This window comes from Hippopotamus amphibius, chromosome 12 (genome assembly GCF_030028045.1).
Source record: "Hippopotamus amphibius kiboko isolate mHipAmp2 chromosome 12, mHipAmp2.hap2, whole genome shotgun sequence".
NCBI lineage: Eukaryota > Metazoa > Chordata > Mammalia > Artiodactyla > Hippopotamidae > Hippopotamus > Hippopotamus amphibius.
The window spans coordinates 95,363,033-95,387,734 of NC_080197.1; the positions used below are offsets into that span (position 1 = coordinate 95,363,033).

Genomic DNA, 24,702 nt, shown 5'->3' on the forward strand with positions numbered 1-24,702 from the left:
AACCATTAACCTACTCTCCATCTCTATAATTTTGTCATTTGAAAAATGCTAAATAATATATGGAATCACACAGTATGTATTCTTTTAAGTTTGGCTTTTTTTTCCCCACTCAGCATTAATTCCCTGAAGATATATCCAAATTGCACACCTCAATAGATCATTCTTCTCTTACTGCTGCCTAATATTCCATGGTACTAATATACCACAGTTTATTTAACCACTCACCTGTTTAAGGGCATTTGTTTCCAGTGTTGGGCTATCATGAATAAAACAGCTATGAACATTTGTGTATATATATTTTATGTGGATATAAGTTTTAATATTTTTGAGATAAATGTCCAAGAGTGCCACTACTGTGTCCTATGGTAAGCACATGTTTAAACACAGCCATGCTCTTTTCCAGGGTGGCTGTACCATTTTACATTTTCACCAGCAGTGTGAGTGACTCAGTTTCTCTACATCATTTTGTTTTTTTTATTTTAGCCATTCTGATAGGTATGTAGTGATATATCATTGGGGTTTTAAATGTGCATTCTCCTAACAGTTAATGATGTTGAACATCTTTTATGTGTTTATCTACCTGTTGTATATCATCTGCCATGAAATGTCTGTTCATGTCTTTTGAACGTTTTCATATTAGGTTATTTTAATTTTGAGTTTTGAGAGTTCTTTACATATTTTACATACAAACCTTCCTTAGATACATGGTTTGCAAATATTTTCTCCCAGCCTGGTGCTTGTCTTTTTATCATCTTCACAGGGACTTTCACAAAGCAAAAGTTTTTAATTTTGATGAAGTTCAATTTATCACTTTTTCATTTTACGCATTATGCTTTTGGTGTCAAGTCTAAGAACTCTTCATCTAGCCCTAGGAGCTGAAGATTTTCACCTATACTTTTTTTTTCCTAAATGTTTCTTGGTTAAATGTTACAAATAAGTCCATCATTTTGAGTTAATTAAGTCCATTTGACTATGAATGCTCAATTGTTCTAGCATTATTTATTGCAAAGGCTAACCTTTCTCCACTGATTTAATTTGTATTTTTGTTAAAATCAGTTGAGCATATTTGTATGGGTCAATTTCTGTGTCTAGCATTGATGCAGCATGGTTCACCAGGCCAATCTTTAATCTGGCTTTGCTAAACCCATCCCAGAGCTATTAATTTAGAAACCTCCAAGAAGGGGCTTAAAACTATGTATTCAAAATTAATTGTAGTAGTAAATCTGATATGCAGCCAAGTTTGGGACCCGCACCCAGAGGTTACACAAAGATTTTTCATGAATCTTTGCTGGGAAGGTTTGTGGAGAGGAAGTACGGGATAGCAGGTGACCCTGTTTAATTAAATTGAATATATTGAGAAATATTTTACATTTAGGTAAAGCTGTATAAATTAAATGACCACCTACAAACTCACCATTCATCTTAAGATATAAACATTACTTACACAGATGTAGCCTTTGTGGGTCCCCTCCCTCCTTAACCACACCCACCTCCCCTCCTATCTCCAACCCAGAGGTAACCACTCCCCTATATTTCATGATTATCATTTTCATGCGTTCTCTATGTCTCACCATATAAAATATACACACATATGCATATACATACATACGTACATAGAGATATATGTCAGATTCGTTGTTTTACTAGAAACTTGAAGTAAAAGCAACTATCAGCTTGATCAGTGTGCAACTTATTCTCACCAGTTCTCAAATCCAGACCACAGCATAGTCTGGTTTAGCTCTGCTTGCTTAGATTTGGATATATTTACTGTTTTCTTTGTTCATGGTACTATTTGACTTCTCAGAACTTTATTCTGGGATTATTTTCCTTCTTCCTGAAATTTATCCATTAAATATTCCTTTAGACATAAGAGTCTCTTGGGAAATAAACTCTGTTTCTGTTGGTCTAAATACAGCTATTTTTCCACATTATGAAATGATAACTTGTTTATATATATATGTGTGTGTGTGTGTGTGTGTGTATATATATATACTTCTTGGTGGAGAGTTGTTTTTCTTTCAGCACAGTCCATGGTTGTATTAGTTATCTACTGCTGTGTAATAAATTACCCCAGGACTCAGTGGCTTAAAACAATAGTAAACAGTTATCATCTCTTGCAATTTCTGTGGATTAAGAATGCTTGAGTGGTTTAGGTGAATAGTTCTTGATCAGGGTCTGCCATGATAGTTGTAATCAATTTGTTGGCCAAGGCTACCATCATCTGAAAGCTTGACTGGATCTGCTCTCTAGATGACTCACTAAGTGACTGGGAATTTGGTGCTGATTATCAATAGGAGGTCTCATTTCCTCCTCATGTGGGCTTCTCTAAAGATTGCTGAAATGTTCTCATGACGTGGCAGCTGGCTTCCTCTAGAATGAGAATTCCAAAAACCAAGGCAGAAGCAGCAATGTGATTTATGACAGTGTTCAGCATTGTCACTTCTGCTGGCACATGGACCAACTCTTAGTGTTAGAGAGATTACACAAGGGTTGGTTTACCAAAAAGCAAGGACCACTGGGGGTCACCTTGAATTCTGGAGCCCCCAATTACCCTGTGACTTTTATTATTGCTGCTGAGTAGTCTGCTGTCAGTATTGTTATGCCTTTGCAGAAAATATGTTTTTACTCTTGCTGTTCTTACAATCTTCTATTTGTCTTGAATGTTCTGTGGCTTTATTTATTTTTATTAATTTTCTTGTGTTTCATTGTGACCCTTGAAAATGAGAAGTCATAATTGTCACTAATCCTCCCAAATCTATAGTCATTATCTTTTTGAAAACTATTCTTTCTTACTTTCTCTAATATTTCTTCTGGTAATCAAATTTGACAAATATTACTTTCTCATTGTATCCTTATAATCTTTTTTTCATAGTAAGTCTTTGTTTTTCTGTGATGAAATATGATGATTTCCTCATACCTATCATTCAGGTCCCTAATCTTTTCCTAATTTGTCTCTAATTGTTGTTTAACCCATCGATTTTTTTCAATGATTGTTTACTGTTTGTAGTTCTTTTCTCCCCCTACACTGCCTCATTTTATAGTATCTTATTTCCAACTCATTTTTATTATTTCCTCCCTTATTTATCTAAAGATTTAGGCATGATTATTTTTATTCTGATTCTGATGCTGAGTGTCTGATGTACTCTAGACTCTAACCATATTGTTTTCTTTTTAACCCTTCCTGATTCTCTGTTGTTACGGCTTGTCATTTTTTGCATAATTCCATATTTGATTTATCTAAATTTCTTAGAATCCTAAAGGGGCAGTGTTGAATGCTTACTATTTCAGAGAGGGTAATCCTTTACTTCTGCCAGGGCTGTGATGAAGAACATTTATTGATTTATCTAAAATTTTTGGTGCTTCTGGTGAGTTTTTAGAACAGTGAATGAATGTTTTGCCAAGAAAAAGTAGTTTTCACTTCTTTCAATCAGTGCAGCTTGAATTCTACGTATTGGGCGTTTCAGGACAACTTTGTTTAAATACAGGTTACTTTTACAAAAATAATGTCTATACTATAGAAATACTAGAAGTATTTCTGAAACTGAAAGGATAGAACTACTATAAAAGACAGCTTTGGATACCAAAAGTGAAAATTGCATGGCCAGTACTACTTCATGACTTGAAATTATTTGCATAACTGGAGAAATAGGCAATGTGTGTCACTTTTATGGTCTCTTTTCCTTGAGCATCTGTGGACTCAATTAGTGGGTAAATAAATTAAAGTACTATAGGTTTTCACAAGTAAACATTTATGCAACCACAAAAAGACAATGACATATTTGATTATTGAGCCATTTTCTATAAATTGTTTTTAGTTGACAACAGTTGCTATTGTCTTACTTATTTCTCAGTTCTACCAAACATTAAACAGATAAGCGGGGGAGTGAGTTTTCTCTAGGTAAAAAGCTCCATGAAATCAGATCCAAAGTTACATTTTTCTTTGGCTATGTTTTTTCTATATTTAATTTCAGTTTTATAGTTAGAAGCACTCATATTTAACGAATACACTGCTTCCATTCTAAATTCAATTCAATTCAATGTCAGAAGATCTATGGACCCCTTGAAGCTTGTGCATGGACTCCAGGTTATGATTTCTTAGACGAAGTGAAAAAACATAACTAAGTGGATATTACATAAGGCATACTATGTCATTTTATATATAACTCATCATTATTATAAGAAATAAAGAAAATTTTAATTTTATATTCCATGATTTAAGTATATAAATCACATTTGAAGATCTACTTCATATACATTTTGGACACAAGCTATGCAGAAATGTATCTGACTATTTGAATTGCAAATTTCTCTTGATATAAAATGAATGTCTTTTATATTATTAGAAATAAAGTTTGGAAAAGGATTATGACTTTCAGACTTTTATCAGTGCTAAGCAACGCTTTTTATCTACCTGTATAGTTTTTTCAACATCCTGGGACTTAAAATACCATATCATATTTCTACTAAGTGCACTTGCCATGTTCCATTGCTTTAAGTTATTTTTCCTATATCTAAAAGGCTTTAGAAAAAAGAAAAACTTTACATTTTTACATAATATCTGCTATACCTTTTTTATACTGGTTTTACTATAAAAAATACACAGTATGATGATTATTAGTTACCTAAGCATGAGTGAATAAGATTATTAATATTCTTTGACTACATCTATAAAATTCCTTTTCCCTGTGAACACTGGGAGTTTACCGCAATGTAGTTATATGAAGACACTGATGTACAGGCATTGTAACATAATCCCTATTGTAACACTAATGATAATCTTTTAAAATGCAAACAATTTCAATTAAATATATACATAGGCTATCACTGGAAGTGGCTTAACAGCTTGTGGTCTGACTAGAAAGAACAGTGAATAATCCCTTTCTCTGATAACTCTCACAGACAGTAGATGTCCCACCGTACCAGAAAATAAAATATTATTAATGGAAACACCAAACCTAAATGAACCTTCTTTAATTTAGTATTTTGTAGGCTTGGAGTTTTATTAATTTTCAATAAGGGTTGTGTGTAATAAACACCTACGTTCATTTTGATAAAGAAATTTCAGATAGAGTTCTATTACTCTACTGAAGAATATATTCAACTGGAATAAGAGGGTTTTCAATATTTTCCAGTGTGACTGAGGCCTCCATTCTCCCACTGCTCTAGAGGAAAATGCAGGAGGTGTAGGAGATTAAGTGAAATTATATTCATCTGGATCCAGAATGGTATTCAGATGAAGCATGAATATCATCTCATTTACTAATTATTTATCAGATTGTGCAAAAACTGACTGGAAAAAAGTGCAATAAATAATGGTCAAGAAATATTTCTAGTAGGTAAAATGTGAAAAAAATACAAATTTTAACATGTCACTGAGACAGAGGGTAAAAGGGAACTATGAAACTATGACATAGAATTCCACAACTCACTAAAAATGTGTATGTGAATTTCACAATTTAGTAGAGAAGATAACTCATATGTACAGATTGCAATAAAATACATTAGAGAAAGCAGTAATCGTTATGAGAGTTTGGAAGAGAGGGCTCATATTTGGAACATCAAAAAAATGACTCATGAGTTTGGTATGTCTTGAGCCAAGCCTTGAAGGATGGATAAGATTTGGACAACAAATGATGAAAACAGGGTATGGAAGGAATGCTGTGAACCAAGGAACAGAAGTAGAAGTCCTAGGGTATTTCTGTGGACTAGTCAGTCAGGAGGAACTGTGAGAGATTAAAGCTAAACAGGCTGAAGTCACTGCACGGCATGGAACTTCTTGGGTGCTTAGCTAAAAGGAATGGTCTTCATTGTGTAGGCAGTGAGTGAAGAGCTGATGGATGATTTTAAATAAAGGAAGGCATGTTCTGAGCTCAGCTATACAGCAGAGACCAGTAGCAAAGGGGTTGTATTTTCAATAAGCATGTATCCATGCACATTCTCAATCATTTATAAGAACAAAAGCGCTAGTCTGAAAATCATAGAAATATGATACATGTACAAATCATTTTTTATTCTAAGATAATAGTGGTAAATATATAACACATGAGGTTATAATAAGCAGCACTAGGATATTTTTTTTCCATAAAAAATAAAAAAAGGAAAAAACACTCTACTCAACACATGAAAGATAGCAGGAACTGAGAACTTCTGGTAAGTACTAAGTTTAAAAGCACAAACATTTAGTAGGAGGTATGTGGTGTAAGTTGCTAGAAGATGTAGTTAGCAAAACAAACAAAATCAGTCCTGTTTACTACTCCTCTGGCAGAAATCAGTCTTAGGCATGAGTGAGGAGCTGTTCTCAAGGATCAAGACTCTAAATATATAAGAATTCAAACCAGAGTTACCAGAAGATTATACATATTTATGCAAGTGAAATAGCTTTGGTTTTGTGATTCTAAAATGTGGAAACTCTTACCTCGCACAACAAGGTCAGCGGAGGCTGAAGAATTGTCCACAATTGTCTGAGCGGTGCACGTGTACCTCCCAGCATGTTTTAGCTGAGCATTTCGAATGAGCAGCTCCCCATTGGAATCCAGCTGTCGGCAAAAACAGCAGTCATTCAAATCAGTACATTTTTCACCAATTACATGGCATTTAGGATATGAGAGGTATATTTTCCCCTAACAAAATAGACACCACTAAAAGGCATCTGTTTTAGATGTGCTAACTGTCTGTGTGTTCCTGGGCTACTTAAACTCTGGTATCTCAAGTGAAAGAGTGAATTACTTAAGGTCCTTTTTAGCTTTAATGTCTTTAACATTGTATTATTTCTATAATCAGAGGGCCTTTTGAGAGAAAATACAGGATGAAACTATTTCATTGTCTTTTAAAAAGAAATGTGAAGGTCCAAAAATCTTGATGCTGAATATCGATGAAGATAAACAAGTGCTACATGGCTAGGAAGAATTATTAACTCGGTTACGCAAAATCAATCTAAATGACTAATTTCATACGTGCCACAGTTCATTTTACAAAGATCCTAAAAGTGTGCAGAAATTGTCAAAATGGACAATTCTACTAACATGTTCTGTTTTGGGCAAAATATAAGCTCCATGTGGGCAGGGATTGTTGTCTTGTTCACTGCTCTATTCCCAGTGCTTAGAATAATGTTTAACACATATTTTTTAAGGAGGCTTGAGGGAATTTTGCTTGTGAATGATAAGGCATCACCCCAATGTAATTTCTAAAAATAGCTAGCATTTATCAAATGCCTCCTCTGTACAGGTCTTGGACTATGCAAGAATATATGGTATCTCATTCCATTCTCTTCTGACAGCAGTCCTATGAGATAGGTCCTATTTTTTCCATTTTATTAAATTTAAAAGTAAGACTTAGAGTAGCCAAGTAATTTTACTATGGTTACTCCATTTGTTTTGTAGGAGGAGTATAACATAGTCAATCCTCATTATCTCCAAAATATTCTCTTAAGAGAAAAATTTGGAAAAAAATTTTAAATAGGCATTTGGTTTTCCTGAGAATCAAAAATATTGATTTACTATTGCTATCATAGATATCCAGATGGATTAAAGGATGCAAAACTAATGGCTAGGTTAATATTTCACATAATAGATGAAGGCATTGTTTCTGTTATATGACAGACCTGCAAGTTTAAAAATTCTGATTATTTAATGACTATATGTGGAATAAATGCTCTGCTTCACTATTGGTTCTGCTGGTGGCACCTTCACATATTAAATTCCCTGCCAGTTTTGGAAAGTATTTGGGTTGCAATCCTTGCCTGATTAATAAGATTAACTAAAAATAATAACTAGTTATCATCTGCGTATTGATTCAGTTGGTTGTAATAAGATACTACTATCTCCATATAAAGAACTGGTCAGTGGCCACACACCTTGTTCCTTGGTCTCAGTAATTTACAGGCTCATTAAAAACAAACCTAGAGATCATATAATTTAATGCTAGTTGGGGTTTCCCTGTCCCTTGAGGTCTAAGATTGGGTGAAAATCCAGTTTCCAAGATTTTTTCAAATTCCTAAGGTAGGGGAGTTCCTTCCTTTTGTTCTCTTGACCAAGGAGCTCCAGACCAGGCTTTTCTCTATTTTGCCATGAAACCTACTAACACAAAATATTCCCTAATGAAGTAAGTTTACTAAAGAGTTGAAGGTCATGGAATTTGATATATCCCACAAAATAAGGCAATTATCATCTATTACATATTTCTATTTTTAAAAGTCCTATTGGTCACACTTTTACTAGGGATTTCTCAGGACTTTCACCTCTCCCTGTTCCCTACCATCTTGTTGGCACTCATTCCCACTCCTATATCTTACCTCTCTCTGCTCTTCTCTTCTTTCCCCTGGAAACAAACAACTATTCTTCTTTCCTCATGTTAACCACTTAATTATTGGATGGTTGCTTGGATTCTGACAATACCTCTTCCTCAAACCCGTACTTTCTGTTTTTAGTCTTTGCCATTTCTTTACTTCTTACCCCTCAATCCGTTTTAATCTGGTTCCCAACTCATTTCGCTTGACTTCTAATAGCATTTGACCTTCCTTCCCCAAACACTCAACTTTTCTACTCATCTATGACAGCACATTTTCCAGAAACTTTGAGAAAATTCTCAACCCCTCCTCTTCATCTTCCTTATAATTCCATCACAAATTATTGAATTTATCCCTTCCTTTTCGTCAGCACTTCCAAGCTACCAACATCCTCACGGAACTACATATCCTATTTGGTCATGACCCTCACCCCGTCCCATCTATTCTTTTCTCCACTTGGTACCCAGGGTGACCTTTTAAAAATGCAAATATGATCAAATCATCCCTTTCGATGAAAACAAATAAGCTGAAACCTTTGAAAAGTTCCCCTTCCTGGAATAAGAGCCATAAGTGCTATGATGGTCAACATGGCCCATTCTGTAAATTCTGTCCAATATTACAGCTCAACTAGTGCCACCATTTCACTTACACCCCGCTTTCCAGAACATTCCCTTTTTAGGACCTTAAATGAATCTTGTTATCGCCTATCTCTGATTCTCCAAGGTGTTTCCTCTCTTGGAATTTGGTCTCTTCATACCCCACCCTCTTACCACCTTCACCTAAAAAACATTTACCCTCCCCCACCGATATCAGTTCACATCATCTCCTTAAGCAAGTCTTTCCGTTTTCTGTTATTATATTTTGCCGTAGCACATTTTACCTAATATGATATTATATATCCTATTTGCAATAAAATTTGTACGATTATGTGATTAAAGTTGGTTTCCCTGAAGGACTGTAAGTTTTGAGAGGAGGAAACATGCCTGTTTTGTTCAGCATTGTATCCCTGTGCTATCTGTATATCCCTAGGACCAGCATAGTCCCAAAAACATAATAACATCAAATATACATTGCTTGAATGAATTACTAAACATGCTTATTAAGACTTCTGGCATCTGCTCTTAAAATAACACATTTACTTCTTCTCAGCTACAACCAGAGTTAGGATAGCAAGTTCATAGAGCCCATCACAATCACAGCACTTTTGTAAGCACATAATGAGACTTATTTTGATGTCAGGATGAAGTATGCAGTCTTGCTACCTCCTTTCCCACTTCCTGTGTCCCAGAAACTTACACTTTACCATGTGTTCTCTTTCCTGTAGACCTTTGTACATATCACTTGTACTGCCTGGATTTTCCCATCTCCCACTTCTATCACTTGGCTAATCTCAAGTTAAGATGCCTCTTTCTTCTCTGGAATCCAAAGTCCAGTTAGGGGGCTGCCCCTTGCATATTTTCATTTTAACCATCCCTTTCTACTGTAATTATTTAGTTGTTCATTTCTTCTACTAGATGGTAATTCCTTGAGGAAGGGACTAGGTCTTATTTATTATTACATACAAATTACGTATTGTGATATCTGACATACAGGAGGAATTCAACAAATAAATATTGCATAAATCAATTAAAATACCTATTATCTAAAATGTTTTCATTAAATTCTTTTAGTTATTTCATACGATTTTTCAGGTAAGATAAGGATAATATTATAAGCTAAAATAGCTTAATTGAGAACAATTGTTGCTATCCATATACATGAGATTAACTATCAATTAATAATATATTTCAAATTATTTTAAACTAATTTCATGAGTAAATATAAACATTTTAGGAATAATGTGTACATTTACAGAGAAAAGAATGCAGCTGACACATAAGAAAATGGACACCTCTAAGTTTTTCAACCACCCATATTTGTCATAAAGAATTAGGCCTTTACAAATTCAAAATTTGTCATAGGACCTACAAAGAGAGGTGTGCCCTTTCCCTCAGCTTCTGGAAGGTAATCTGCTGTATTCTTTCTTTGCCTGGGTATCTTGGGTCATACTGAATAACCATATGATTTAGGGTGGCAGTTAGCCGCACCTGTACAGTTTTAGTGGAGGAGCTGGCAACACCAGAAAGACAAACATTGTGACTTAGGATAGGCTGACATGGTGTCAGTCGACCTAGAGGTTGAGATTAACCATTGGGGCAATCGATCAGTCAATCAATTCCTCATGATTAAGTCTCCATTAAACCTCTTAACATCAAAGCTCAGGAAAGCATCCCTGGTTGGCAATGCTCTGTGCATACTGCCACAGACCAAAGCTGATACAGTAACGCATCCTGACTCCATGGGGAAGAAACAGTGGAGCTCTATGTTTGCTATGTCTCCTGGACCCTGCCCCATGCACATCTTCCCTTGGCTGATTTTAATCTGCATGATATTCAGGTCATAAATTGTAACCCGGAGCATAATAGCTTTCAGGAAATTCTGTGAGTTCCTTCTAGCAAATGGAAACTGAGGGTGGTTCTGGCAACTCCTGGAATTTGTAGTTGGTTTCAGAACTGAAGAAGATCTTGAGGGCTCTGCCTGACTTTGCAGTTGGCTAATTCCTCATATAATACTAGACAGAATTCATCTAAGAGAGGAGGTAAAGAAATTTTATTATTTATAACTTTTAAAAAAATATTTAAAGTAAGAAGCGAGTAAAATTGTGTATATGGGAAGGTAATAATAAAAGTTTTTCTTGAGCCATCGTAGCTGCTACCTGACATATATTTCTGAGAAAATTTCTAGTGAGAAAAAATAAAATAATATAAAATAATTATAGTAAAATAAAATAATTTGAACACTATATATTAATAAAACAGACTGCTTTAATGTGCTTTGACATCCTTAATAGTACTGAACTTTGACATTAAATATTCATTAATGGAAAGATATTAAATAAAATATTTTTAAACTAATATGACACAAGATAATAGATATATTTGAGAAAGAATAATGTTTGCATAAAATGAAAAGCACTTAGCTCTATTACATGCTTTTATTATGTGAACTCACTACTTTGGTTGCTTCATGTGCATAAATGAAAGATAATTTTGCTGCTAAACTCCCACTATTTCAATGAGCCATGTGATTACATTGGAATTAAAAAAAAATACTTCAGAAATTAATTTTTTAATTCAACCTTACATTAAAAAAGAGGGCAGAAAATAATATAAAAATAAACAATTTGTGGCATCATAGTTACCCTTTGTAAAATATCCGAATGCTGTACACCTAATAATCTTCTTTTAATGAAATCGCTATAATTTTCCCCCAAAATCTCAGTTTGAAACATAATGCTGTTTTCATATACACTTATTTAATTCTGAGAGGAATAATGTGGTCATGCTTTTTATATTTTTCACATGTAATGAAAAATACACTATTTTGTCTTAGAATGTCATATTAAAGTTATACTTATTGAATCTTCAGAATAAACCCCTTAAAAACTTTTAATTAAACTATTCTAAAAGTTTAATGTTAAACTCACTTTAAAAGTCAGCCCTGTTTTAAACATTAGGACTTAAGTAGGTAATGACAGATCTATTTGCATAAAGCGATGATAAATGACTTTAACATTTATTCTCATTTGGCCTATATTTGGCGAAGGTGTGGCACTGCAACGCCTCAAAAGGAAAGCAAAGAAAAAATATGCTTTATCATCTCCAATAGAGTTGTTATGTATAAAAGCTTTGCTGAAGTTTTGACAAATGGCGCTAGCACTTTGAGGTTCTCAGTGGTCGACAGAACGCTTACAAAGCAAGTAAAGATCATGGATCTCAGCACATTCTAGCCACAAATTAGATATGAATGCTCTCTATATTTTCACTAAAAACCACAGCTTGGCTGAATTACAAAATGCTTCCCTTCCTATGAGGAGAGTTGAATTGCATACTGGAAACTGTGATAGCACAACTCAGGGATGTTCCAAAGCGTATATGTGGTTTACCACTCAGAAATTTCCCAAGTTTAAATCAAGAGCCTTCCAAAATATAAATGTCCATTCCTTCTTTCCCACTCCCCGATGAACTAACTTTGAAAAATCATTCCTGCCGTAAAAACGAGTCTGAATTACTAAGTTGTATTAACACATTCAGTTAGCCATAATGAACAAAGCCATATGCTATATGGTATATATAAGGTCTAGATAAAGCTTAGAGCTCGTAATGGCTCTATCAAAACATCTCTTTTGTTCCATCAAAGTTCAGAATAAAGAGACAAATATAGAAGGTTGGAGGAAGGTATAGACTTTACAGAGAATGTTCTAGAAACCTGTAAGCAAAAATTATGAAATATGTATGACACATGCTATATTCATGAAAAATAAACATTTCTTTTTTACTTTTGCCTTGCTAGGTTAAAGAATGAATAACTATAGCAAATTCATGAGATGCAAATGCAAACTTTAATACCACCATCACCAACATAACAGCAAAAAAAAAAAGTAAGGGTTTTATAGGTACCAGAGACTATTATAAATACTCTACATGTGCAGATTCACTTACAACAACCCTGAGAGAGAGGTACTATTCTTAACTGTACTTTAGAGATGAGGACACACTACTACTATAACTGCAACCACTACTGTTGCTACCACCATTGCTGGTAATAGGGTACAACTACTGCTGCTACTAATACCACTATTAAGATTGCTACTACAACTCCTACTATTGCTGTTGCCATTGTTGTCGCTACTATGAACTCCTACTAATACCTGATCTACCTTATTAAAGGCCCTTTAGATGCCTCACCATGTGCTGGCTACTTTACATATATATTTCCTATCTAATTTTTATAGCACTCGGAGAGACATGTTTAATCTTTCCATTTTACAGATAGGGAATTTGAGATTTTAAGTTAAGCCATTGGTAGAAGGCTCAGTAGTTAACCTGTTTTCACCAAGTTAAGCTGTTGTCAAAGTAGTGCTTCATGGATCAAACAACTGAGTTTAGATTCACAGTTTGGTAGGTAAAAGTGGATATTTTCTCATAACAGAAAAAATACAATATGCTATTATTTTCTTTCTTTTTTTACTTAATTTTAACCTATTTAAATGCTCAAACATAAGAAAATAGGAATAATAGTACAATATCCACCCATATACTAACCAATTAGATTCAACAATTGTAAACTTTTTGCCATATTCGTTTTATCTAATTATCTATCATCTATCTATCTATCTATCTATCTATCTATCTATCTATCTATTGTTGAACCCTTAAAAAACAAATTACTGATACCATCATAATTCATCCCTCAAAACATTAAACTGAAATCTCCAAAAAAGTAAGGCCATCCTCTTAAATAATCACAAAACCATTTTCACACACAACATAATTAACATTAATTTCCTCATATGATATAATATTGAAGTTAATGTTATTTTAAGTAATGCATCAGCATTGTTTGCTTGCATGTAAAAAATTAAAAAAAATACGACTTACAAAATCTTATGAAAATGAGTATTATCATTACAAATATATACACTTAAATATATTAGGAAAAAGGTTAGGATAATTTCTAAGAGGTCACCCAGTACTTATAGGATCAATGGAGATGTTGAATAACCCTAAATTTGGCTATTTTGATGGCTGAATAATCCAGTTTTGGTCAATCGGACCATTTTTTTTTTTTTTGGACCATTTTAAATTAAAACTCACAAGGAAGGAAATTTTTTTTTCAGGTGTCTACACGCATTTTAAATAATGGACAAAACCCAAGGTTCTAAGCCTTGGGTTTAGAATCCATATTTTAGAGTCGAAAGAAAACTTGAACATTGTTAAATTTATATGGTTTTTAAACTGGTTTCCATTAGCCTTAGGGTTCTGAAGACCTTCATGGATCACTTGGTAGAAAGAAGGGATCAGAATGCGGTGTGTTTTGGGATAGGAAGATGTGAGAGGCCCTATGGCCAAGGCTTCGGGCTCCTACACATGTTCACAAATACTTCCAAAATTTCTTCAGTCAGAGCAACTTACCTTCATCTCTGACATTTACTGGGGTTCTAATTTAAACTTTCTTTGCGAAAAGAATTCTGCTGCTGAAAACCGTCTGTTACTGTTTTTCAAAACTTCTGCTATGGCCCAACTTCCTCATATGACAGATGAAAAGCCTGAGGCTCAGAGTGACTGTTTTGCCCAAGCTCATAGAACTTGTCAAGGGCAAAACCACAACAAAATTCCAGATCTTTAGATGATGTTCTGTTTTTAAAAACTAGCTTTGTAAAAAATTATTTTTTTTTTTTTGGAATAAGACAGCTAATGACAAGATAGTATATTTCTAGTGTGATATAATAAATAAAACATCAAAATTGACAATGTAGAAGTATGAAATAAAATCCCTGAGACACCAAAAGTTTATATGTTTATTTCCCCTTCTTTTTATTTTATATACATGCTGTATTTTTTGCAAGCATAAAGAACCAGAATAATTACCCCAGTGATGCTTAAGTATACAAGGAGTTCTACATAAAACAAATGGGACTTTAATGTTGAATTAATTTTTGGAAATTTTTCCAAACCAATACATTTCTGAACAAAGACTTGCTGCTTTATGTGCTTAATTCCATTTATTTAGCATTATCTTTGACAAATGCTTCCTGAAGACTAGACTATGGCATTCTCTGCTAGAGAATAACTTTAGCTGGCATGATCTTTGCCAGGAAGTGTGATGATCTAGAAGAAGCCAGCCCAAGTATAGATACCTGTAGCAAGCATAGGTACCCATCTACCTCCATGTTTACTGGTAGAAAATAGCAAAATAAAAGACAACAGCTAGGTATAAGAAAAGTTTTATCAGGGTAGTGAAAGAGAGGTCGAGAAAGTTCAGACAGAATGAGGTATGATAGAATTCTCTCCTTTCCAATTAATTACTGTTAGTAGAGAAACAATTTGGGCACAGGTAGCCTGCCTTTGCAAGTTTTGTGTGGGTCACAGAACTGCATAAGGGGACATATTTCTTTCTCTCAAAATGTAATAGCCTTGAGTTCACAAAACACATGCAATCCATCCTCTACTACTGATATTATTTTGAAAAATGCTTTATCTATCCTCTTCTAATTTCATTTTTTGTCTTCACTCTCATCTGCTCAAAATAATATAACTTCTCTTTATTTTCAATATACCATGCTTAAAACTTTGCAGTCCCTTTATTCTTGTCTTTTTTTTTTTTTTTTAAATCTCCCTTGAGAAGAGGATTTCTGTGGCCCCTATGGACAATTTGGACCAGTTAATTCTCTGTTGTGGAGGAAGGACTTTCCTCAGCATTACAGGATATTTAGCAGCTCCCATGCTAGACGGGTGCCCATAGTACACCATCTGCCTGCAGTTGTGACAACCAAAAATATCCTTATATATGACCAAATTTCCCTGGGGAGAAAAATTGTTCCAGCTTTAGAACCACTGTTTTACAGCTTACATCATCTCACTGTGCCTACTTGGTCTTCTGCTCTGTTTCTTCAGCTCTAAGCTGACTCTTGTCTTGCCTGGATTATAGCCTAACAGTCCTTTTCTGCTGAAACCTGTTGCACCATAACTCTGGGAATCTTTACCGTCTTGTTCAACAATGACAGAGCGCCAATGAAATTGAAAAACAAAACAAAATATAATGACTTCTGTTTTATTACTGCTACTGCTTCTCTCTCTCTTTTTTTGCATGCACAGAAGCAAAATATTCAAAATATTCTGTTCAAATTCATCTTCTAGTATGAAATATATGTTTCAAATTTAAACACATTTTTGTGACAAGCTCAGTAGAATTAATATTTTCTTTTAATCTTAGGGTAAGGAATCTTTTGTTTTGGATGCTGTCTATACAGTCAGAACAAATGCATGCCCACATACCTGCAAACACACACACATAACCTCTCTCTCTAAAGGTGGTCGTTAAGAACTGCCTAGAACTTTATAGTTACACCACCTTTACAGTAGACTTGACTTACAATGTAATGCAAAGGTTGCTAATAGTATGGGGAGAATAAAGTAATTTGGATAACTTTGAGCAAACATAAAAAGCTCGTTAAACAAGATTACATAATCAGTTAGGAGTTGAACTGCTATTCAACTGCTGTCTTATAGTGTTTCAAATAATGGGAGGGAGGTTATTTAAATAGATACAGACATGAGTACCAGCCAATAGATTAGAAACTGAAGTGGTGAAGACCACATGGTCTGTAAACCAACCATCTTGGTTTCAAATTCTCTGCCACTAGCAAGTTGTATGACTTCGGACAAGTTACTTAACTTTTCAAAGCCTGTTTCCACACCTCAGAAACTGAGAAGATCACAATAATATGTGCTCCATAGAGGATTGCTATGAAAACTCAACTGAGAAATACATGAAAAGCATTTAACCCAATGCTGTCCAAACAGCAAGCACTCAATAAAATGTTGACTATTATTACCTCTCTATTGCCCTCAGCAAGGAAATACCTAGAATCTTTTGTCTCAGACTATGTTTCCAGTACAGCAAGCAGTGCAAAATATAAATCATGAAAAATGAGGTCTATAACCAGAAAGAGCTTCTGGCAAGAGCTTCTGGAATTTTCAGTGGAGAATGACTGCTCTATTATAAAAAGTATTAGTAATAACCACTTACAATCTGCCAGATTTTGTGCCAAGCACTTTATAGGCATTCTCTCATTGAATTGTCACAAAAGTACTATGAAGTAACCAGTATTACAGAGCCAATAAAGTAACCTGAAGTAAGTGAATTACTGATACAATTTTAGAGTGGGAAATCTGAAACTAGAGAAGCTTATGACTCAGAGTCACAGAATAAAAAATGAAAAAAATGGAGCTTAGAGCTTCGGTTGTCGCAAAGCCTCTGAACAATTCATATGATATTTATGAATTCTAAGCAGGTATGCAAAATCTTAAACCTGAATTATAATTTTAACGTTTACTCAAAATCAGTAAAAAAGGCTGTTATAGTGGCAATACTACAATTAGAAAGTACAAGAAACTAAGATTGTCTCTGACAGGGAGAATTGTCAAATAGTTGATGGAAAATGACTCAAAGTAGATGTCAAAAGTTAGGTAACTCTTGAAAAAAATTTCTGCAGATCAGGTGCTACCATGAGAAAGGCATAAAATGATATATTACAAATACATATTTTTTGGTAGATAGTCTGAAGTCTTTTCTAGAAGAAAAGGGGTCATAAATTACATCGGTAAGTAAAATGACCCTGCTTTTGTATTTACTCCAAGGGAGTAAGTAGCTATTGCATTGGAAAATCAAAATAGAAATCATTTTATATTTGGCTTGGAAAATTTATGTATTTGCCATATAACTTTGACAAAATAAAAGAATGTCAAATAAACTACTTATAAGCTTATTTTATCAAAGCTCCAGAATTAGGAAATTGTAATTCACATATGTGTATATGTACATATATATACTTAATATCAATGCATAAATTCAAGTTCAAATGAAACATTTACATAATAACAGTGAATATTTATTGAATAAGTGAAAGAATATATAACATGACAGGTAAATTAGATATTTAACTTAAGATTTTTCTATAATCAGTATTAGGTGTTTACTTACAGCTTTAAAATTAATAGCTACACTATGAAATTAATTAATTCAAGCGATTTTACATAAGCAGGATCATAAATGTAATAGAAATGTTTACATATTTAAATTTTATAGGTCACTATAAATTCTTAAAAGAAATGCACATCTTCAAAAATATAGTTGCTTTTTTACGATAATTATATGAATATAATTGGAAAAAGTATAAAGAAAATAATTTTAAATCACACATCTTACATATAAGAAAATGTATTTGTTTAATTTCATAAAGCTTCAAGTTCCAAGTAGTCCAGGCTGTGAAATTTGAAACCTTATGCAGGGTTGCCACATGGTGGTCAAGGTCAAGAACAGCAAGCTAATATCACAGCATGCTCCATTATTGAATATAATGTATTGTTGAAACCAAACTGTAAAACAAAAACTCAAGTTCTTCAAATTAAAAGTTTAAGTTTTTGTGTCTATATTCTTCATGAATTAGAGTTTCTGATATTAATTTTTAGCAATTAAAATTATTAAAATATGATGGTGATAATGACATGAGTTTTGTTAACTGTGATAGCTACCAAGTCATTTATATTTAAATTTTAAACTCATAGGGTAGCTGTGACTTATTTTGGATAATTGCCTGTGTTTGTCTTTTTTCTCCAATAAGAAGTGTAAAGGGTCTTTTTTGTATGTGTAACATAGGCAAAATTATTAAAGTCCATAAATTTTTAAGGAATTTCACATGTTCTGATTCCTTTCACTGCCAGTCACCTTAGTTCCTCCAATGTCTGAGTCATAATCTTCAAGACAGCTCTTTCAAAATGAATTTTGGCTCAATCTACAGCTGTCATGTTGTCAGTTCACAATTCTTTTAGTTGGGCTTCTTTGATCTCCAATGGAATATGGACACATTTCAAAATTCCTCACCTGTAATCTCTGGGATCCAATTTCCTCAAGCAATTTGCTTTAGGAACATGTTGAGGGTTAGAGGAGATGGGTCTGCCTGGTTCTGAATTTTTGATACCCTCTAAACGTGCATTAAGTTCAAACCGTATTCACCCCTAAGCAATCACACCTTACAACAGCACAGATTGTTGGGATATGCCAATACCTTGGAAAAAAAAGTTTGACTCTTAGGTGTTTCATAGCTTACTAGCAGTTCTGTCTGGAAATTCTTTCTCACAGATCTAACACATAGTTCTGTGAGTGAAGGAAACCACATACTTACTCTATGAAGCATTTCCAACAATGTAGGTCTACAGAAAAAGCCCCATTGGGACAGACCTCAACAGTGCCTGTGTTTGTCTTATTGAGGGTTTTATACACCCTAGTGCCTATCACTGCATCTACTGTAGTATGGGTTCAGTACTATATTTTTAAATGAACAAGTGATATGCAATAATTGAAATGTTGCCAGAATTAAATAAAATACAGAAACATGATTTAAAAAACCAAAAAATTATATACTGACATATTTGCTAGTGCAATTTGACTAACAGACAAATGCAGGCAGAAGTGTTCCTTCCTTCAAATTTGCTTTCCTCAATATCTTCCATCCCTGTTAGGTTTTCATTCATTGAGCTTTAGGTTGGAAGAGCCCCTCCTTCTGAGAGTGGTCTATTAGTGACCCCAGAAGCAATTACTAGCCATTAGGAATATCTTCCAAAAGGTGAATCAGACACATATAGTGTTTTACCCAAATTTGTCTGGTACATGTAGCAGTGAAGTGTGACTTTGAAGTTTGTTTCAACAGAGAAGGAAGATGCAAGGGAAAGCTTTTACAGGTCTTTCTTAGGCTCAAAAGGAAGGCAGAATTAAGTTTAATAATTTAAAATACATTTCTTATCTGGGTTTTATAATCACTTACAGCGTTAACTGGACTTGTCCATCTACAAAGTGCTAAAAATGTGTCTTTGATATTTTTACTCACTAAAGTTGCATATTTAGCCAGTGAGTATGTTTTCTGCCACTGATTATTATTATGGTCCTTATTTGGTGGAATGAAGCTGAAACTGAGTCCCTGAGGCCAGAGCATGGGCCCACAGTTAGGGTCTGCTCTGGCTCCCCTGAGGGGCAACAACGTGAACCTCTGTGGCTCATATCCACAAAAGGAAGGAGTACAGTAAGTGATGACCAAAGTCTTTTACATTGCTGTGATCTAACAATATTTATTGCTTAATTAGTATTTGTTATTTATTTTTCTCCTTTTTTGAGCCACAGGTCTCTTTTCTTCTTATTTCTTCCTTTTTTTTTTTTTTTGTCTTTTTCTCTCGCATTCTTTTTCCATCTCCCCCCTCCCCCACTTCTCCTCATTTTCTTCTTTCCCTCCCTCCCTCCATCTCTCCCTCCCTTCCTTCTTTCCTTTCTTAATTTCTTTTTTTTGAAATGTTTATTTACATCAATTAACACAAAGTAAGTATGATTTTAAAGAACTTAAAGTGGCTCCACACTTGAAGTTTCAGCTTAATTTAGGGGAATTTATACCTTCAAATCTATTTTCAGAGACTCCACTGAGGCTATAAGTAGCTACTTGTATAACTATGCTTGTTGCATTTTAGAAATTTTTCAATATACAGCACCGAGGAACTAAGCAAATGCAAAAGCCTACTTTTTAAAAATAAAATCTCCATTTAGCTCACTTTTTTTCTTCAAATGAGTAAAAACTGAGTGGCATTTGCTTTTCTTGCAAAACAAAACACAATTTGAAGAAATTATTAAAGACAATGGTGCCAAATTTATTAATGTTGGCCATTCTTATGATTAAACATCAAAATAGACACATACGGAAAAAATATCACATGGTATAATGTTAAAATCAAAGTATAAATTTGGTTCAGAAACTGAAAGACAGATTCACTTTAGATGTACAGTTTTAGCTACATCTGTTAGATTAAAAAGGAAGAAACTAGAATTATAGATAACATATAGAAGGCATAAGCATTGATACTGTATTGATAGCCGTTCTATGAATCAATCTAATAAAAATTTAAAAATAGATGTTTCCATCCAGTTAAAATCAATCTTAACTTGATTGGAAACTTGTTTTGGCTTTTTAATGTGGAAAGTTCTAGAAGAATCTTTTAAAAAGAGATAATTTGAAAACATAATATTATAACAGATACATGTAAAACTTCAGATTTCACAGGACTTGAAAAATCTTATTCTACTGAGTTAATTCAAACTTTTATTAATAATTGATTTCTAAAATTAGAATTAAAGTTTTCTTAACTAAGCATATGTTCTAAATAGGTCTTTAGGTTCCTAAACGATTGCCTTTCTAGAGAACAGACTGGCAGGAGCAGTGATCAATTTGTCCTTTAAATACACCGTAATTTAGGCAGCCCTCTCAGCGCACCAAGGGTGTTCCTATGCAAGTTGTTATTCCTGCATTACTTCCCAGTCTTTTTCCTCTATTTTATTTCCATACAATGACAACACCATGCTTAATTATAGGACTTGTATCACGTATGCTTTCCTATTCTTAAAATACAGCCATTTAACCCTTTTAAAAATCACAGACTAATTCTCCAAACCCTCCCACATATATATTTTGTCTATTTCTTACCCTCAAAGAATAAAATAAATGCCTTAAAGTTATCATTATAACAAAGGATAAGTTCTATGCTCTTCCTTCATTTAAAATGAATGTGAAGGCACTTAGAACCTATAGTACAGATATAATGAGGCAGAGGACGCATTAAGATAAAAATTGCATCATAAAGAAGAGGAAAGGGACCTAAAGCCCAATGAATATTTATCGATTAACATCACGACCAAAATCCTCAGGGTTGGCCATTTTTAGAAAGGCTCAGGAATACTACAGTTCATATAAGGAGACCCATGAAAACTTTTTGCCTGTTTTTCAGTCTCATGTATATGATTCTAGTAATAGCAGTTGCAATGCAGACACATGGAGGTGTTGGAATGTTAACAAGGTAAACAATAAAACACATACCATAAAATTCCGCTGGTAATGAATGTTCTCTTTGTTAAAGTCGATCACATAGCCATTGAAGGACCAAACAAACGTGAGATCCAGGGCAGGATCAAAGGAAGCAGCACACTGCATGGTGGCATTTTCTCCAACAGTGATATCAGCATTAATCGGGGCCAATATAATTCGTGTGGGATCTATGTGTTTTTAAATAAAGGAGTAAAGCACAATTCAAAAAAAATACGAGACACCATATTATCTGGTACATTAAAAAATAAAAATCAATACAGTTGAAATCTCTGTGCAAAAGAATGAAATCTTTACAAATTTACATTCCAGGAACAGTTTCATCAAACAAGACATTTGCCCAGAAGGCTTTTAAAATGACAACATCCCTACGTGGATTGTCTTAAAAGCTTAGCGCTGAGTCACGTCTTAATTAGAAATTAAGCACTGTCAAACTTAAAACAAATAAAGTAAAATTAATCAAATGGTTTCTTACCTGTGATAACAAGAGTCCCACTGCTATTAGCCTTCCCTTTGTTATTTTCTACAAAGCATGTATAGACACCCCCATCATTCCTCGTAATGTTATTGATTTCCAAGCTGCCATCTTCCCAAAGGAGTATTCTATTGAAAGAAATACGTACTTCACAAAATTAATTTAATGAAATACATTACTATTCATGTCTTAGATTAAAAACACTAACATCTTTGTGTCATTAACAGTTTACATAAATTGCTTGACAGGGACTTTTTTTAAGATGAAACATTCTAGCTTCTGTTTAGAACGTTCTTTTTCAGCATCAAGTTGTTTGGGAAAGCCACCTTCATCTTTTTCTCAGACTATTGCGGTAATCTCTAACTGTCCTCCTGCTGCCAGCCTTGCCTTTCCACAGTTTCTTCTTCCCACATGGCAGCCGGACATGAAGACATACATCACATAAGTAATATCATGTCACTCTTTGGCTCAGTGATGTCTCTTTAGAGCTCAGAACCCTCCAGTGATTTTTTTCCATCTCAGGTAGTAAGAGCCACTGCCCTTGGTTTGCCCTTTTAGGCCCTGGATATTTTCACAATTTGTTTCTCACATCCTCCAGGACTTTGCACAGTGGCACCTTCAGTAAAGCTTTGCTCAATAATTCTAGTTAGTATGGCATGCACACACACGGCACTGTCCTGGCATTCCCCATGCGTTCCCTCTTCTCAGATTTTCCTTCTTAATACATATTTCATTAGACATACTTCAGTTTTTCTTATTAATCTATCCTTGCATTAGATGGTATCATCTTGATGTCAGGAACTGTATCTGTTTTGTTTTTGGCCCTGTCTCCAACAAGGTAATATATTCATTAAAGTATACAATTATTAGGAAAAAACAAACACTATGTTCCAGGAACTCCTTAAGGAGTGAGACACGAATCAGTGAGTAGGCACTCAATCAACCTGTTTTTGAATGTATGAACTACATGGAGTTAGACTGAAGCAGTGGCTCTCTACATACCACCATAAAATGACTTTTAAACCACTGTGAAACAGGCTTAGACGAGCCACAGTCCTGAAAGAAATGAGCCCACATCTTCCAGGCATGTGACCCCAGGACTTCAGACTTGGTAGTTAGAACAGACTCTCATTTCCACAGCCACGGAGAAATACAAACATATTTTAATTTTAGGAACTTTCAAAGAATGATATTGTAAAACCTCCCTTAGTAAAAGCTTCTGTAACAGATTACTATTTAGGAAATTCTATGAACAGAAACTAAATCTTTCATACTAATAGAACTTAAATCTATTCCCTCTGCCTGTCTGCCTCTTCCTTCAGAGCAAGGAGACCCAAAACTCATTACATATAACTTTATTATACATAACTTTTAGATATAATTTATATTACATTAATATTACATATATTATGATATATTACATATAATATGATATATTACATATAATTTATATTTTTTATATAACTTTATTATATAATGCCTTGCACTTAGATTCAATATTGGACTGCCTGTCATTGGATTTTTACTTTATTTTTTTAATTTTTAAAATTCCTTTGCATTATGCTTTATTACAGGATATTGACTATCTCGTGCTTTACAGTTGGACCTTATTGTTTACCTATTCTATATATAATAGTTTGCATCTGCTAATTCCAAACTCCCATTCCATCCCTCCCAAACCTCCTCTCCCTTGGCAACCACAAGTCTGTTCTCTATGTCTGTGAGTCTAATTCTGTTTTGTAAATAAGTTCATTTGTGTCATATTTTAGATTTCACATACAAGTGACGTTATGTAGTATATTTATCTTTCTTATCTATTTCATTTAGTATGATAATTTTAGGCCCATCTATGTTGCTGTAAATGGCATTATTTCATTCTTTTTTATGGCTAAGTAATATTCCATTGTGTGTGTATGTGTGTGTGTGTGCGTATACAGTACATCTTTATCCATTTATCTGCCCATGGACATTTAGGTTGTTTCCATGTCTTGGCTATTGTAAATAGTACTGTATGAACACTGGGGTGCATGTAACTTTTCAAATTATAGTTTTGTCTGGATATATGCTCAGGAGTGGGATTGCTGGATGATATAGAAACTCTATGTTTAGTTTTTTTGAAGAACCTCCACACTATTTTCCATAATGGCTGTACCAATTTACCTTCCCACCAACAGTGTAGGAGGGTTCCCTTTCCTCCACACCCTCTCCAGCATTTGCTATTTGTAGATCTTTCAATGGTGGCCATTCTGACTGGTGTAAGATGGTACCTCACTGTAGTTTTGATTTGCATTTCTCTAATAATGATCGATGTCAAACATCTTTTCATGTGCCTATTGCCTATCTGTATGTCTTCTTTGGAGAAATGTCTGTTTACATCTGATTTTTACTTTCCTTAAAAATATAATTTCCAAAACCTTAATTTAT

General features: G+C 34.0%; 1 protein-coding gene and 1 non-coding gene across 5 annotated transcripts in view; both read right to left on the reverse strand.

The window, feature by feature from the left end:
• The window catches only part of CNTN1 (contactin 1), a 329,895-nt gene that overhangs the window by 93,703 nt on the left and 211,490 nt on the right, over positions 1–24,702 (reverse strand). For all 4 annotated transcript variants that reach the window (XM_057703538.1, XM_057703537.1, XM_057703536.1 and 1 more), the window contains 3 exons: positions 22,279–22,406; positions 21,798–21,973; positions 6,416–6,536 (listed from right to left, as the gene is read on the reverse strand). In XM_057703538.1, the coding sequence (XP_057559521.1) occupies positions 6,416–6,536; positions 21,798–21,973; positions 22,279–22,406 (425 nt within the window). The remainder of the gene's footprint in view (positions 1–6,415; positions 6,537–21,797; positions 21,974–22,278; positions 22,407–24,702) is intronic.
• LOC130834222 (small nucleolar RNA SNORA18) lies at positions 19,002–19,132 on the reverse strand. Its single transcript, XR_009048610.1, has one exon. It is a non-coding gene; the product is annotated as a small nucleolar RNA SNORA18 (small nucleolar RNA).